Source organism: Chlorocebus sabaeus, chromosome 26, assembly GCF_047675955.1.
Source record: "Chlorocebus sabaeus isolate Y175 chromosome 26, mChlSab1.0.hap1, whole genome shotgun sequence".
Taxonomy (NCBI): Eukaryota; Metazoa; Chordata; class Mammalia; order Primates; family Cercopithecidae; genus Chlorocebus; species Chlorocebus sabaeus.
The window spans coordinates 15,670,356-15,687,346 of NC_132929.1; the positions used below are offsets into that span (position 1 = coordinate 15,670,356).

At 40.2% G+C, this 16,991-nt stretch overlaps 1 protein-coding gene across 2 annotated transcripts in view; it reads right to left on the reverse strand.

The window, feature by feature from the left end:
• The window catches only part of GPR176 (G protein-coupled receptor 176), a 120,779-nt gene that overhangs the window by 72,024 nt on the left and 31,764 nt on the right, over nt 1–16,991 (reverse strand). The window contains exon 2 of one of the 2 annotated variants that reach the window (XM_073012046.1): nt 6,343–6,465. The exons of the other annotated variant lie outside the window; for it this stretch is intronic. Coding sequence (XP_072868147.1) covers nt 6,343–6,465 — 123 coding nt within the window. The remainder of the gene's footprint in view (nt 1–6,342; nt 6,466–16,991) is intronic. 2 annotated transcript variants of the gene reach the window in all.

Here is a 16,991-nt window from a genome sequence, read left to right on the forward strand (position 1 = left end):
ATGGCTAACCATGGTATCTAGGTCAGTCAAAAAGGTCACTCAAAGACAAAGCAATGCTTTATGCATACAATCATTTTTAAAACTACCTTTCCAAAACGCTTGCTGTGGGGTTGTTTATTGGACTTTTAGGAATGCTCAGGATAAGGACTTTAAGAGAGACATCTTTAATTAGTGCTAACGTTAGCCCATTAACCCAGCAGTTACAATGAAATGTGGGGATAGACCTAAATCTCAGTAACCATCAGCTTGCCAGCCCTTGTGCAGGGGCTACCTAGACAGTCTTGTGCCCATACGAAAGGGCAGGAGCCAGGCCAGTGTCTGCCCTCTGCAGACACTTGATATTCACCTGAACGACCTGTCCGATGAGGTAACAGATCTGGCTTCATAAGAGTCTGAGGTCACTGGAAATGGGCTTGCTAGTGAAGTAAGAATTCCCCCAAATACAGCCTGGGCAACAAGAGCAAAATTCTTGTCTAAAAAAAAAAATTCCCCCAAATAAGTGTTTAGTCCTACAGAACATTTTCTGAGACATCTAAGTTTCCAAAAGTACTGTGTATACACTCCCCTCTGCATTCTGTTCAAGCGGCAGCACTGTCCTTCATCCCCACAACTGCCTTTTTTTTTTTTAAAAGAACCCTGTGGTGAGCTTTTTATTTTGCTATTTTACGGTCCATCATTTTTCTTTAAAAAGGACTCTATCATGGGTATTTTGGAAAATACTTAGGTTTGGTGAAATAAAAAATACTCTATATCTTTTCCTCCATCAAACTATTTTAAAAGAAGGCAGAGATTCTTGGATCTGGAGTCCCAGACACAGCAGCTGAAGCCACACAAGGCGGCAGCAAGCTGCTCATGACATCACTGCTGAGCTGTGGAGAAGAAACAGCTTTGTCACGATGCCGACCTCGGGCAGGTGTCTCAGCTCCCAGAGGTGCAGCCCTGAGCCATCAATCCTCCCAGACAAGAGCCACTTGTCACAAGCTGTTTACAGAGCACATCTATGAGGCCAAACTGTACTTCTCCATTCCTTAATTTTTTCTTCTCTCTTCTCCTCATCTTCATTTCCTCACCTTTTGCTCCCTTTTTAATCCCTTTGTTCTTTTGTTTCTCTCAATTATTTATTATTTTATTATTTATTTTGAACTCTTGTTCAAAGGCCTACTGCCTCTTTGCAATAGTTCAATATTAATCCTTTACCCCAATCACATGTGATCCTTAGAAATATTCCCCATCTTGTTTGACCTCTTCCAACTCTATCCCCAAACAGTCTCAGTGCATATTTTTTTTTAAATGTAGACATCATAGATGTGAGGTGGTGGTGTCCCATTAGTATATCTAGAAGTAAACACAGTTATTAAAGGGTAGTTTCTTAGGACTGCTAAAAAACAAGTTAACCACAAATTTCATGGCTTAAAACAACACACATTTATTCTTTTACAGTTCTGGAGGCCAGAAGTCCAAAATCAGTTTCACTGAGCTAAAGTCAAGGCGTCAGCAGAGCCAGTTCCTTTGGCAGCTCTAGGGGAGAATCTGTTTCCTTGCTGTTCTGCTTCTAAAGGCTGCTCATGATCCCTTCCTTGTGTCATTCCAACCTCCTGCCCCCATTGTCACATCTCCTCCTTCTGTAGTCAAATCTCCCTCCCTGTGCCTCGCTCTCATAAGAACATTTGTGATGACATTAAAGGCCCACCCGGATAATCCAGGAAAATCTCCCATCTCAAGATCCTTTATTTGATCACATCTGCAAAACCCCTTTTGCCACATAAGGTAATAGCCACAGGTTCCAGGAATTAGGACACGGATATCTCGGGGGCCTACTACAGGGGAGCTATAGCAACTTCATCATTTCTATTCCCTTCAAGAGAGCAGCAAAAGGGAATGACATCATTTAAGGGATAACCACGAATCTCTTCCTATTAGAATAAAATGATAAATTCCAGTACTTTATTGATAACATATTATTTGTGATATCTTACAATGTATCTCTACTTATCAGTGTGTCATAACACCAAAACCAGAAAACTAACAAAATGGATCATTGGTGTGGGAGGCATAATTCTAAATTGAGCCCCCCAGATTCCCAAATCCTGGTCTACATACCCTGTATAATCCTCTCCTGTTGAGTGTGGGTGGGACCTGCAAGTATGATGGGATGCCACTCCCTTGATTGCACTGCATAATATACGAGACTGTCAGAGCCCACTGACTGAGTTTCTCCTGCTGACTTTGAAGTGAGGTGACATGCTGTGAGAGGGCCCTCTCACTACAAACTGAGGATGGGTTTCTGGGAGCTTAGAGTCCCAGGTAATAACCAGCAATAAAATGGGGACCCCATCCTAGAATTGCAAGAAATTGAATGCTGCCAACAACTTGAATGGGCTTGGAAGAGGACCTCAGCTAAGATAGCCTCAGATAAGATCGCAGCCCCCACTGACACCTTCATTTCAGCCTGGTGAGACCCTGAGCAGAGGACTCAGTTTACCCATGACAGAATCCTGGCCCACAGAAACTGACATAATACACTGTGTTGTTTTAAGTCACTAACTGTTAAGCATAATAGAAAACTAATACAGTTGGCAAGCGCAGAATTTAAACAGGGAATTACAAGGACAGACATTGGGAGGGTCGATAAACTATCTGAAATTTTGTGAAAATTTTAGAATACGTGTGCATTTAACCAAGGAATGGGTTCATAACTTGCATCATATCCTCAACAGGCCAGTGGCCCAAAACAGATGAAGAACACTAAATTGGGGTCTAATGGAGCAGTCAAAAAATAATCTTTTGAGGTTCCAATCTGACATGATATCAAAGAGTAAGAGAGTTCCATAAAGAAAAAGTGGGGAGTAATAAACCATTCTTTGTTAATATCCTTCCATCTCTTATCACCTAGGGCAAGGTAGAGAGTGGAGATGTAGGAGTACATTTCATTGCACAGTATTTCTGTAGAGAGAAATACAGTACTTCCTCCATCCCACAGGGCAGGATTCACTGCCTTTAACAGAACTAGTACACAACAGACAGTGCTCACCACATGGTAAAGTTGCCTTCCTCGATTGTCACCTTGACCTCATCCTCATGGTCCCTTTCCTAACACTCTACTGTAGTTCCTCACTGTTCTATGGCTAAAGGCTTTAAAGCCCTTTCCCAAGCTTCCCTGAATACACTAAGTCCTCACTCTTCATCTCAAGAGTGTCTGCACAAACTTTTCCACCCGTGCAGGTGACCAATGACTGATGGAGTGATACCTTTCTATTACTTGATTTCCTAGCAACCAAAAAAGTCAACCTGCCTGGGAACCTAACGAATCAGGATTTGAATTCAAAGCACATACATTCATCTAATGTCAACACCATGCTATGTACTGATCCCTACTGAGTGACCTAAAAGCTAAAATGGGAAGACTTTCATAAATAAACCCTGAATTAGCAAATTAGATTGCTTTTTAATGGGAAAGGGATAACGAGGCCAATTTTATCCAATTCAGCATTTGTTTTCTGAGCACTTACAAATATGCAACCCACTGAGTTAGGCTCTGTAGAGAATACAGAGATTACTAAAACAAGTTCCTTACATTCCCAAGGTTAGAATACGCTGGTGGCAGTGGCATGAAAATAACTCAGTAAAACTCTTTTAAGGCAAGAAGAAGTAAGTTATATAATAGAGATACAAACAACATTGTAGGAGAAAAGAGGAGGTATGAAGTCTGACATGGTGGGCCTTAAAGAATGAACAGGTGAGGGAGGGCATTTGGGATGTTCATTCCAAACTGAAGCAGGATGAAGTTAACGACGGAGTGAAAACTAAACATACATAATGTGTGCAGAAAAGATGGGGAGTATGAGGAGGAGTACAGGCTGACAACTGGATACAACAGGACATGAGGTTGGACACAACAGGACATCCCTTGCAAGATGAGACCCAATTGTAAGAGATCAAAATAGACCAACTTTATCCTCTACGTAATGAGATACCAGGAAAGGACTTCATTGTGTTGTTGTTGCTGCTGCTAGTGTATTAGAGCGTGTATTAGTGTGTTCTTGCAGTGCTGTAAAGAAATATCTGAGACTGGGTAATTTACAAGAAAAGAGGTTTAATTGACTCAGTTCTTCAGGCTGTACAGGAAGCATAATGTCAGCATCTGCTTCTGGGAGTGCAGGCACATAGTATGATGAAAGCAAGAGAGAGAGTTGGGGGGGAGGTGCCACACGTACCTTCAAAAGACCAGATCTCACAAGAACTCACTCACTTATCACAAAGATAGCACCAACCCATGAGGGATCTGCTCCCATGACCCAAACACCGCCCACCAAGCCTCACCTCCAGCACTGGGGATTACAATTCAACATGAGATTTGGGTGGGGACAAATATCCAAAATATCTGTGTGTGTGTGTATGTGATCATGAGAGTAATAGAATCCAAACAGTGCTGTAAGAAAATAACTTTGGTAGCAATAGGAGAAATGGCTTGTAGAAGCTAAAGATTAGAGAAATGAAAAACAGTTAAGAGTCCCTTCGAAAAATACAGGTGCTGATAGCTAATGTGTTTTAAACATTAAGCACTATACTTGTATTGTCTTACCCGATCTTCAAGACAACCTCACAAAGTAGGTACTATAACTAACCACATTTTCTGCCTGAGAAAACGGAGGCTTTGAGAAAAGTTAAGCAGCTCTCCCAAAGTCATAAAGCTAGTGGGTGGAAGGAACAGATTCTTAAATCAAGTTTGACTCCAAAGCCCAAATTTTCACTACACTGTTTCTCAGATAACAAAGTCTGGACTAGAGCAGAGGCAGGTGATAATGGGAAACATTTCAGGGGCAGAATCAATTTGAGAATGAGAAAGAGGAAGAGAGAGAAATCAAATGTAACTGAAAGATTTCTGGCCCAGCTGTGTGCAGGCGGGGAAATCACAGGCCAAGATGACAGCATAGAATCGAAAACTCCAACACTGGCTGCGGCAAATGAAGAGCCACCAAATCTGTGAATTTCATGAGTGACCTAACCTCATACATTAGCACCTCATTCTATGAGAAGTTAACCAGCCATGGGCTGGTTTTTCTTATTAATATATATTCAATTCAATAGAAGGTGAAGTAACTTCCTAGTAGACCAACCAAGTGGAAGGCACTGACACCTATCTATGGGCACCCTGCACCCTCACCATCACCACAAGTCAGCCCCCACAATTGCCAACTGGTCATTTGCCTTTCATCTTATTCTATTCTTGTCCCCCTTTTGGCCACTCTATTCATTCACTACATCTTTATCACCAAGCAGAAAAGTACAAAGGCAGATGGTGAAATTCAAGCTGATAAAAATCTGCCCCGTTAAATGTTTCTGATGAAAGATTTTCAAGGGCAGGTATTAAAATTACTGCACAAAAAAGGAAATCTATGAAATCAACTAGCTGTGCTTTCCCCAAAACCTAATGACATGAAGAACTCAACATGTATTATATAAAGGTTAGGTATCGAGAAGATGTCTGTAAGTCTCAAGTGACTTATGTAAGTCTGCAGTCTCTGTATGAGTTTCCACCAAATAGGTAGGTGACACTTCAGAGTTGCAACACCAGTCATCTTCCTCTTCTTTTCATTGATCTTCCTTAGATTTGGGCATCTCTTTCCAAAACTGACCTGTAGCGTGGTAAGTAACAACTCCCCTCAATAGTCACTCCCCAAGAGTTGACAACCCCTCAGGGGTTATGTCAGATGCTTACCAATGACATCTCACATGGATGATTTGCTGACGGGAACCGTCATAAAGCCTGTGATACCATCCATTTTCACCAGACCAAACCTTCTCCTCATCTTCTCCTAATATTAGCCTAATTGGTATCCTTTTTTTTATATTGACAGACCTTTTTGCAGTAACAAACTCCAAAGTTCTTCCTTCTCTTCAATCACATTTCTTTCATCTTGCTATGTATTGTTAGCTGCATTGGGACGGTAGTTTACATGTGTTACATGGTCTGCAGTTTGTCATTCAGAAACATTCTGGTGTCAAGTGATTCTTCTCTTGCATACTTAGGGAAGTCAGCATTGTTGCTTCACCTTTTATCATCTTTATTTTCTTAAAAGTCAGTAAGACTTGGAGTAATAGAATGTTTCTTATTATCATAGCTTTCCATACACCTTACATGAGGTTAATAATGTCATAAAACCCTTAAACATTAACTGCAATCCCGGCTGGGCGCGGTGGCTCACGTGTGTAATCCCAGCACTTTGGGGGGCCAAGGCAGGTGGATCATCTGAGGTCGGGAGTTCGAGACCGGCCTGACCAACATGGAGAACCCCTGTCTCTACTAAAAATACAAAATTAGCTGGGCATGGTGGCACATACCTGTAATCCCAGCTACTTGGGAGGCTGAGGCATGAGAATCACTTGAACCTGGGAGGCAGGAGTTGCGGTGAGCCAAGATGGCACCATTGCACTGCAGCCTGGGCAACCAGAGTGAAACTCCGTCTCAAAAACAAAAACAAACAAACAAAAAATTAACTGCAATTCCAGCAAATATGAGTCTTCCATAGACTAACAACAGAAAATGGAGCCCAGTACACAACCAATACCACCATCTGTTGGTGCCAGGCCAAGTTGACTCACTTTTGTTTGGAATAATGGCTTTGTTTCTACCTGTCAAAATTAATAGTTTCAAAATTTCTAAATATGGGAGCCACTATCTCGCTTTTTAAGCCTGATAAAAGCAAAAACCAACCGTTTCTAAAAATGTCTTAGATTATCATGACAATACAAATTTGAATTTCTATTGTTTCTTTGACTACAAAGAAATAATTTGTTTGGTAAGGTGTTTTCAGAGAAATATTTGTCTTTGCAGAATCCACACTAGATGGACAAATATTTTCATATCACTCTTGAAGCTGACACTTTTAAAGCATTCCTGGAGAACTGCATATGTTCTCACATACAAGCAAAGTTGATTCATTTGTAAATATTGGGCTTTTCAATGTTATCTATTTATAGACAAAAGGCAGTATTAGGAAGCCCAACGGATCAAGAGTCAGCAAACAGATTTTTATCCAATCTGCCACTCAGTTCCATGAGCTTGGTCAAATCCTGACTCGCAATTTCTTCATGTAGGAAACGAGGTTTTAATGCTGATCCTCCTTACCTAATGGGTATGTTGAGAAAAGTGAATAACATATGTGAAAATGTTTTTAAAACTATGAAGTATGATAAAAACTTAAAATACTCTCTTTATCATCTTGCTTAACTGAAAGTCAGATACACAAACCACCATCTGTCATCATCTGACTTATTTGGTATGTATTTTTTTGCAGATATTTTGGAATCTATTCTATATTCCTCCCAATGTTTAACATATATATGAGTTTAAATATATGTATATGTTTAAATTAATTAAATATACATATATTTAAATTAAATATATGCATATATTTAAATTAGTGTGTGTGTGTGTGTGTGTGTGTGTGTATGTGTGTGTGTATATATATATTTTTTTAACCTGAGTGTGGTGGTATGCACCTGTAGTCCCAGCTATACAGGAGGCTAATGTGGGAGGATCACTAGAGTCCAGGAGTTTAAGACTGCAGTGAGCCACGATCCTGCCACTGCATTCCACTCTGGGTGATCCAGCCTGGGCAACAGAGCGAGACCCTGACTCAAGAAATACATATTTAAAAAGAAGAAAGAAGAAAGAAGAAGGAAGAAGAAGAAGAAGAGGAAGAGGAAGAAGAGAATTGAGCAGAAGAATAAAAATAAGTGCCTCAGCTTCATAAACATAACTTCTTTCATGATCCTACTAATGTATATTTAAAATTGATAGTAAACATGTGAAATAAATAACAGATGCTACACTTAAGAGGGAATTTCAGGAACCTCTTTTTCCTTTGAACTTAAATCCATTGCTACTACCCTCTTGTGCACAGCGAATTAAAGCCTAATAAAATGGGATTTAAACACACCTTCTCTCTCATCTTCTTGCATACAAGATCAGTATGAGCTGAATTCTCAAAGTGGTGTTCTACCAGTTGTTCCAGTGTAAAGGGTATAATGTTAATGATGTTGATGTTGATGTTAATGTTTATAATTTAATTTCTATTGCTGTCATTATGGAATGGCCTATCCAGTATCTCATGAAAACTATCCTTTTTCTTAGCTTTTTTTCTGGTAGTAAATTTTTGTAGTGGGAATGTAGCGAAACCCCCTCTCTATCGAAAAAATACAAAAGTTAGCCGGACGTGGTGGCATACACCTGTAGTCCCACTTGGGGGTAGGAGGATGACTTGAGCCCAGGAGGCTGAGGTTGCAGTAAGCTGAGATCCCACCTGTACTCCAGAGCCAGACCCTGTTACAAAAAGAGAGAGACAGACAGAGAGAGAGAGACAGAGAGAGAGAGAGAGACAGAGAGAGAGAGAATGAATGAAAGAGAACAGGTGATCTACAGTATCTTCTGTTCCTTCAACGTGGTCTTAGAATCAGGGGGAAAAAATAAGGTTACCTCTTCAACTCATAAATAGAACCTTCTTTACTAGTTCCAGAGCTTGGCTGTTTCATCTGTTCAATTTTATTTTATCCTATTTTTCTTAATAAAGCAATTAAAAGTCTCATAAGAAAACCCAATTACTGAGTCTAGCAGCTCTGAAAACACCTAAAAAATCCATGTTGGTCCTCAGTGCTATTTATATCCTTCCTTCTTTCATTCTTTAGTTTGCTGTCTCATCAGGCTTGGGAAGATCTCTTTTATCAAAGTTACTGTTGCCAGAAAACATAAAAACAAGATGGAGGACAAAGCTAAGAGAAGAATAAGTTTCTCCTGTCCCCCAACCCCAGCCACACTGATACGTTCAAGCAGACATCCCCGAACACACTCATTTGCAGTCATATTCACCCCAAATTCCCCCAAATCCAAAGGTAGGCAAACAGAAAAGATGTTCCATCAAATGTGAGCAAATACTTTTCTAGGCATTTTATTGCCCTGTATTAAATTAGCATCCACCTATGAACTAGGTTGCAGATGCATTAAGCCCAGGTCTCCTGGCTCCTAACTATGTGCTCTCTTTTTTTTTTTTTTTTTTTTAGACAGCGCCTTGCTCTGTTGCCTAGGCTGGAGTGCAATGAGGGATCTCGGTTCACTGCAACCTCCACCTACTGGGTTCAGGCAATTCTCCTGCCTCAGAATCCCAAGTAGCTGGGACTACAGGCACACACCACCACACTTGGCTAATTTTTGTATTTTTTGGCGGAGATGGAGTTTCACAATATTAGCCAGGTTGGTCTCAAACTCCTAACCTCACCGCCTCGGCCTCCCACAATGCTGAGATTACAGGAATGAGCCACCACACACGGCCCCAACTCCATGCTCTTTCCATTACTCATGCAGTATTTCCTGACAGAGATGTTCAAAACAATGACACAGCCACATTTTCCTTCACTATAAGCACTTCTTTCTTCCCAGCTTTACTGAGGTATAACTGAAAATTAAAACTATATATATTCAAGGTATACAACATGATGTTTTGATATACATGTACATTATGATTACCACATTCAAGCTAATTAACACATCCATCACCTCCCATAGTTACCTTTCTGTGTGTGCATGTGTGTGTGTGTGTTGAGAATATTTAAGATCTCCCTTGGCAAATTTCAAGTGTATAATACAGTATTACTAACAATAGTCACCACACTGTACCTCAGATATCCAGAACATATTAATCCTGTAGAGCCGAACCTTTTTACCCTTTGACCAACATCTTCCCATTTCTCCCACCCGCTGACAGCCATCATTCTACCCTCTCATGGAAATGAGTTCAATGTTTTTAGATTCCACATGTGAGATCACACAGTATTATCTTTTTGTGGCTGGCTTATTACACTTAGCACAATGTCCTCTACGATCACCCATGCTGTTGCAAATAACAAGACTTCTTTCTTGTGACCAGATAATATTCGTGTGTGTTTGTGTGTGTGTGTATCACATTTTCTTTATCCATTCATCTGTCGACAGACACAGGTCGATTCTATATCTTGACTATTGTGAACAATGCTGCAATGAACATAGGAATGCAGTATCTCTTTGAGATACTGATTTTATTTCCTTTGGACACGTGCCCAGAAGTGGGACTGCTGGATCATATGGTAGTTCTGTTTTTAGTTTTCTTAAAAACCTCTATACACCCTTTTCCACATGGTTGTTCCAATTAATTTACATTCATACCAGTGTACAAGGGTTCCTGCCTTTAGTTGTAAAACCACTTTAAAGCTCTTTGGATAATAAAGCTCACTATTATTCTAAAGAAGAGAATAAAACAAAAAGTAAATGACCAGAGTGACAGTCAGGGAGGGTTGGCTGGCCGAAAGGCCAACACTGAAGAAACCCTATGTATTTAGGCACTGAGGACACGGTCCTTCCTGAACATCATAGATGGGGTAAGACGAGAGTAGGCATTGCTGGATGTATGTGTATGTGGCTGGGCCTGAAGTGTGGTACACCTCGGTGAAGATTACCGAGGGGTTACTGAATGCTGTGATAATACCACAATAGTACCTTAAGTGCCACATTTAATGGAAGAAAACTAGAGAACAAATGGGATCAACTGCCATTTTAGAGACTATTGGGCCTACCCCTCACTTAAAAATAAGGAAAGTGAGGCCTTAAAAGTTTAAGTGATTTGCCCAAGTCCATAAAATAGGTTAGAGGCAAAGCTAGGACTAAAATCCTGTTTCATAACTCCCTGTCCAGTACTAAAACCTTGACCAATGACAGTGTTGTTGCTTGGGAGCTCACTTAACCTCCTTCTGTAATGTGGGAAGAATATGGTCCCAGGAGCCACACAGCCTTGACTGGAACAGGTCAGTGGTCATCAGCTGATATTTAGATGCCTGTGAGAAACATAAAGCAACTTCATCCCAAAGGTCTATTGAAATGTTTAGGCCAGTTAATCCCACCACACTTCACATCCTTGTCATATGTCCAGAACTGTACTCTCACACCCTCCTACCCATGCTGTTCAGAGCTTCCCTTCCTTGACCTTACTCCCCTTTCCTCTCCAACCTCTTACTGGACCCTCTGCAACTTGCTGCATGATAGGACTAACACTTGGCAACATCCTGCCTACCTCATAGACCTTGGCCTTAACCAAAACGCAATGGACCACTTCCCCACTGGATGCTGTGCAGTCTCCTGGGCACCCTACCTCAAGGTTGGGAATAAGGTCATCCTATTCCTCACTCACTCCCCATTTGTACGTCTAACACACTGCCCTTCTATATTTAATCTAAAACTCTGACTCCTTTAACTCCTGTCATCTGGTTACAACTCTTTCTACTCCCTCTTTGTTTCTGTAACCTATCAGCCTCCGGGTAACTCCTTCTCATTTGCTAAAGATTTTAGTACCTGACTCATAGCCTCTGTCCCACCCAGGCCTTGCCATTATTTAGGATAAGTTCAAAGTCCTATGTGGGTGACAAGACTCACAATTCCTATACTTATCAACTCCAATGAAAAACTTCTCTTTACTCATGCACACAGTAAACACCTTCAACCTTCTCAAGACTCAGAACTTCTCTGGCTAGGAAATCTTAAACTCCCGGTACAATGGCTTCAAAGGGAGAAATTCACTCTCTACTTTCTCACGTTCCACTCACTTCCAAAAGTACAGCAATGGGCCCCCGCCACTCTTTTGAAACAGTTCTCTCCCAAAGTCATCATGCATTTCTCTGCATCCAGTGGACACTGTCTGGTCTCTCCCTGCTGAGTCGGATGCTATCGATCACTCCCTCCTGGAAACCCTCTGCTCCCTTTGCTTCTGAGGCACTTCACTACCACAGCTCTCCTGCCACCTCTTTGACCATTTATTTACTGTCCACTCTCTCCTATATGGCACTCCTCTTCTCCAGCGTGCTTGTTAAAATGCCCACTCAACATTAGGTGAACTCATCCACTCTCATGGTTTGAGCTACCACCCATTTTGATGACTTCCATACTTATTCCCTCCAGCTTTAGATTCTTAGATCTAATTGGGTATTTCACAGGTACCTCAAATTCAATTTGTACCAAACTTAATACTTAATGCTTTATCTCCTATATACCCTATTTTACCCCACCTGCTTCTCCTAAACTCAATCTGTCTCTCTGTCTCTCTCTCTCTTTCTCTCTCTCTCTTTCTCTCTCTCTCTCTCTTTCTCTCCCTCTCACTCGCTCTTTCTCCTCCACCCCCTCAGAAGCCCAATATAGAGAACTAAGCATCATCCTTCACTCTGTCTTAACCCAACCTTCACCTCTGGTCAATCACCAAGTCCTGAAAATTTTATCTCCTTTACTTCTTGAATGTGTCACAAACTCTTTAACCCTGTTGCCATGTCCTTGCCTAAGCCCTCATTATATCTTACCTAGAAATCATGACAGCCTCATAGTCTCCCTACTTCTGGGTTTACCTCCATCATCTCCAGCCTTCGCCCAGCCCACATAATTATCTTGCTAAAACATAAACCTGTCCTTATCACTGCCCTGTTTAAAACCACTCCATGGCTTCTTGAGGCCTAGAAGACAAACTCAAAGCTTCCTAACCAGCCAGTTCAGCCTTGTGGGATCTAGTTTCTGCCCATCCCTCCAGCCTCACTTTTCACCTTATAATGTATGCTCCCACAACCCTCTCTATGATCTCCAAGTACCATGCTGTGTTCTCACTGGCCTGTCTCCAGCACACACTTAGCATAATGAATTATAACTTAGTTTATATTTCTATCTTCCCCAACAGACTATAAACTGGGTCCCTGGGGAAGCAACTGAATCTTAGTCATCTTTATATCGCCAGCATTTAATAAAGTGGTTGACATATATTTAGCATTCATTTAATGCTGATGAATGAATGGATACATTTAGAAACTTCGTATTAAAAGGCATGACTGTCTACCTACTACCTACTATGTCACTAAAGGACCTAACAGTATAGAGTTCTCAGGCAATCAGTCAGTCAAGTGTCCAGTGGGGATTTGGCTGTTTGGGAGAAATTGTTTTATTCCCATATACCTTACACTTGAATGCAAAACTGATTAGGATTTTTCACAGCAATCCAGTTATGTTCTTAATCATCACACTCACCACAATCCTAAAAGCAGTACTGGGTGCAGCTGGCCCCTTTTAACATAGTTCAACATCTTTGTGTGTTACTGTCTGTTAATAAAAATTACATTTCTCACTAATTACTAATGTGTTGTGTTTTATCCTTAGCTCACACAAATGAATGGATGGTTCAAAAGTGCTCATTTACAGTATAAACATAGTAATGAATATAGCAACAAAAACTCTAGACCTCACAATCATGTTTTAAACACAAACAGTGAATCTCACTCTGGTACAAGTAGAGAATGTGAATATGCAACTGGGATGGTTTCTCACAAGTGAAGTTGGTCCCAGCAACTGCCAAGGAATATATTGGACAATTATTCCATTTGCCAATGTGTTTCTGTCACAAACCCTTATCAAAGAGCAGACTGAAGCATCAAAGATTTCATAATATTTTCAAACCACATTTCAAAATGTGCACAGCAACCTCCCTATTAAACTTCCTGAATTGTTCCAAAACAAGTAGGAAATAATGCTTTCTGGTATTAAATTGACTCATTTTGTCACTAAGGGCATTACTCAAAGTTACATTCCTGAGACAAAACAAATAAAGATTATTCTGTTTCTAAGAAACCAGTAAAACCAGCCACAAGGTTAATGACAAATCACATGCTCAGAGGAAAATTTGACAATGCAAGTATTGGCAAAATTATTGATGGCTCTATCAAATATCACACATCAATGACATGTAATGTGGAAGAACTACAACCACATATGTACACTAGCATGTATTTTGCCTTGTTAAGTGAAACCAATGATATGTGTATGCATACCAACTAGCATATTAGTGGAACATATTTGAGGGAGAAGTACTTAAAAACTCTTGGTTCTATGTGTTACCAATAACCCAATCTACAGAAGAGACTTTTCATTAGTTAACATTTATTTTGTAAGCAATAACATAAATCAGAAAAGGTGCATTAGGATCAGTGCTGATAGAATAACCAGCTATGTTTGCAGCAAGGAAGAAGGTGTGATACAAATAAAAGTGTTACCTTTATGCCAAAACACCCACTTCTTTATTCACCAAAACAGATGACACACAACAATATGGATCCTAATCTTAATGTGGTGTTGTAGAAAATAGTTTCAAGTGTGACTATAATCAGATCTGAGTATGTTTTCTCAGCATGTTCTGCAAAGAAATGGGCAGAGGGCATGAGACTGATTGTTCCCCCAGAAGCACTGTGGTTGTCATCAAGGGTGCTCATGTAGACTTGAAAGGATGAATGAGACTGGAACATTCCTGTTCCACACAGATAGTGTCAGGAAGGAGCAGTTCCATAGCTTCAAGTGGCAAATGTCGGCAATGCAGTTAGTATCTGGATATTCCTGATCCTCTCATCCAGAACCCAAACATGGTTTATGTTGAACACTGAGAGTAAGTATAGAGCTTCTTTGAGAAGACTGAACAGTGAGTTTGAAGATGTGCTTACAGACTTGTAGACTTCGTACCTGAAGAAGCTCTGACTCTGATTTTCAGGTGGAAATCTTGCCACCATTTCTAGACAGTTTCAATCTGAATTATCCAAACTTCCCAAACTGATGGAGCCATCACACATTTACTGCCATTCCTGACAGGCTCTAATTACAAAGAAGTATTTTCTGTTTTGGTAAAATAATGAAGAAGGAAAAAACACTAGATAAGGAACCCATCATATAGCTAAATATTAGATATTTTACTTCAGAATTATAGTATCTTTCACGGATATGAGAAACATTTACTATTGATTTTCAAACATGCTTTTTTAAAAAAAAAACTTCATTGAGGTGCGAGTGACATGAAAAAAAGCTACACATATTTAATGTACACAATTCAAACAGTTTGGGGTATACACTCATGAAACCATTACCACCATGAAGGAAAGATATAAATATATCCATCACCTCCCAAAGTTTCCTCCTATCTCATTTGTCAAACAAGCTTTTCATTATTAAAATTTTTTACTTTTAAAAAATTTACCTCAAATTATGGTCTACTTGTACATAAAGCACTGTCTAAGTGGTGTGCAGCTGCTCAAAGTCTGAGAAACATCATGATGGCACATAAACAAACACTACAATATTCTGCGTGGTCCTTGGACAATTTTCTTCTTCATAGGCCTAAAGGTCCTGGAATGTTCACCATGTAATTATTTTCCTTTCTCACCATAAGCAAACAGAATCAGCAATCTATTACTTTCTATTTTTCTTACATATAACAAGAACCAGAAGATATATGCATAGCAATAAAAAAGAACATTGTGTGATTACAAAATTCCTATGATAAATCTTTATTCAGAAATACGGTTATTTGCTGATTAATGAACGTATTCAAGAAAGCCTGCTCAGTGGAACTGCCTCAAATAAGGTAACAGATTTATGGATGGATGTGATCCTGGACCAACATCTCTGCCCTGGAAGAGGAAAAATAAAAGAACTCCAAACATCTCTCAGAAGCAGTGACCAGGTTGTGCTCACAGAGCTTACCTGTGGATTGTAGGCAAACCCCTCTGGGCCCACTCCCTTCAAACAAGGGGTCACACTAACTTGCTGGCTCCTGATCCCTCCGACTTTTGACATAATCCTCCTTCAGCAAAGGGCTGCAGACAGAGCAGGTAATACCCAATTGCTGTTAGGCACTGCCTTACATGGACCAATATTTGGCAAGTTTCTGCATATTACAATTTCCAACAAAATAAGCCTTGCAGACATGGGAATCTCTCTGTATCTAAAATTTCCACCTCTATATAATAAGTTACACTGTCCATTGGAATATAATATGATTAAACACACCTTGTATAAGGACCACCTAACTAGCAGTTTTCCAAGTTTCTGTATCAGATTTATGTATCAGAAATCCAACTACAATGGCTTAATTGATAAAGGTTGTTTTTCTCACGTAACCCACATTCCAGAAGAGGGCTGGGGCAGCTGCTCAAAGAAGTCATTATGGCAAGAACCTAGACTTCTAATTTCCTCCCTGCCATACTTCCCACATGGTTTGTGTCCTCATAGTTGCAAGATGGTTATTCTATCCCTAGGTGTTGTATCCAGGCAGAATGTATCCTTAGGTGTTGTATACCAGGCAGAAGGGGGAAAGGGTCAAGGTCAAGGGCAAAAGACATGCCCCAGCTTTTCATTTTTACCAGGAAAAATAGCATTTCAGAGCTCCACCCAGTAAACTTCCACTCACAACCCTCTGGTCGGACCTGGTGACACAGCCACCCCCACCTGCACAGCAGTCTGGAAGGTATTTTTATCTGGGCACATTGTTGCCCTAAACAAAACCAGCATCCTTTAAATAAGGAACAATAAAAGCACGGATACTGAGTAGGCAAGGAGCAGAGGTTGCCACATGATAAAGGACATTTTAAGTTTTTGCTCAAGTTCTACAAGTCAAAAACCATCGACTTAAACCTCAAACTGTCTATTAACTTCAGTTTTTTTCCCTTCAAGAAATAGCTCTAAGTTCCCAATCGTTTGTCATCAAACTTACTCTTCACAGTTGACTTATGTTACCCATGTTTCCCCAAAAGGATTGACCACACACTCTATTATAGAAAACTACTTTAGTAACAATCTCAAAGAGCATTTGAAAAGAAGACATAAAGATACACCAGCTCCTCAGCAACCTCTGAGGCGATCAAGCTAACCCTCTAGCATTGCTCTGTTCAACAGAATGTTTTTCCTGCTAATTACACGGTAAAAAATATATGTAGCCTTTATAAAGCCAGGATGGCCTTCAAAGCAAATCAGGGAGTAAGAAGGAAAAATGGAAATGCAAAATAAAAACAAATCCATCCCCCACCTCCTTGCTCTACCCCATTAACTGAATTACCTGGAGGTCTCCAAAGTAAATTAGAGACAAATCTTCCAATTAATTAAGTGTAGCACAATTATC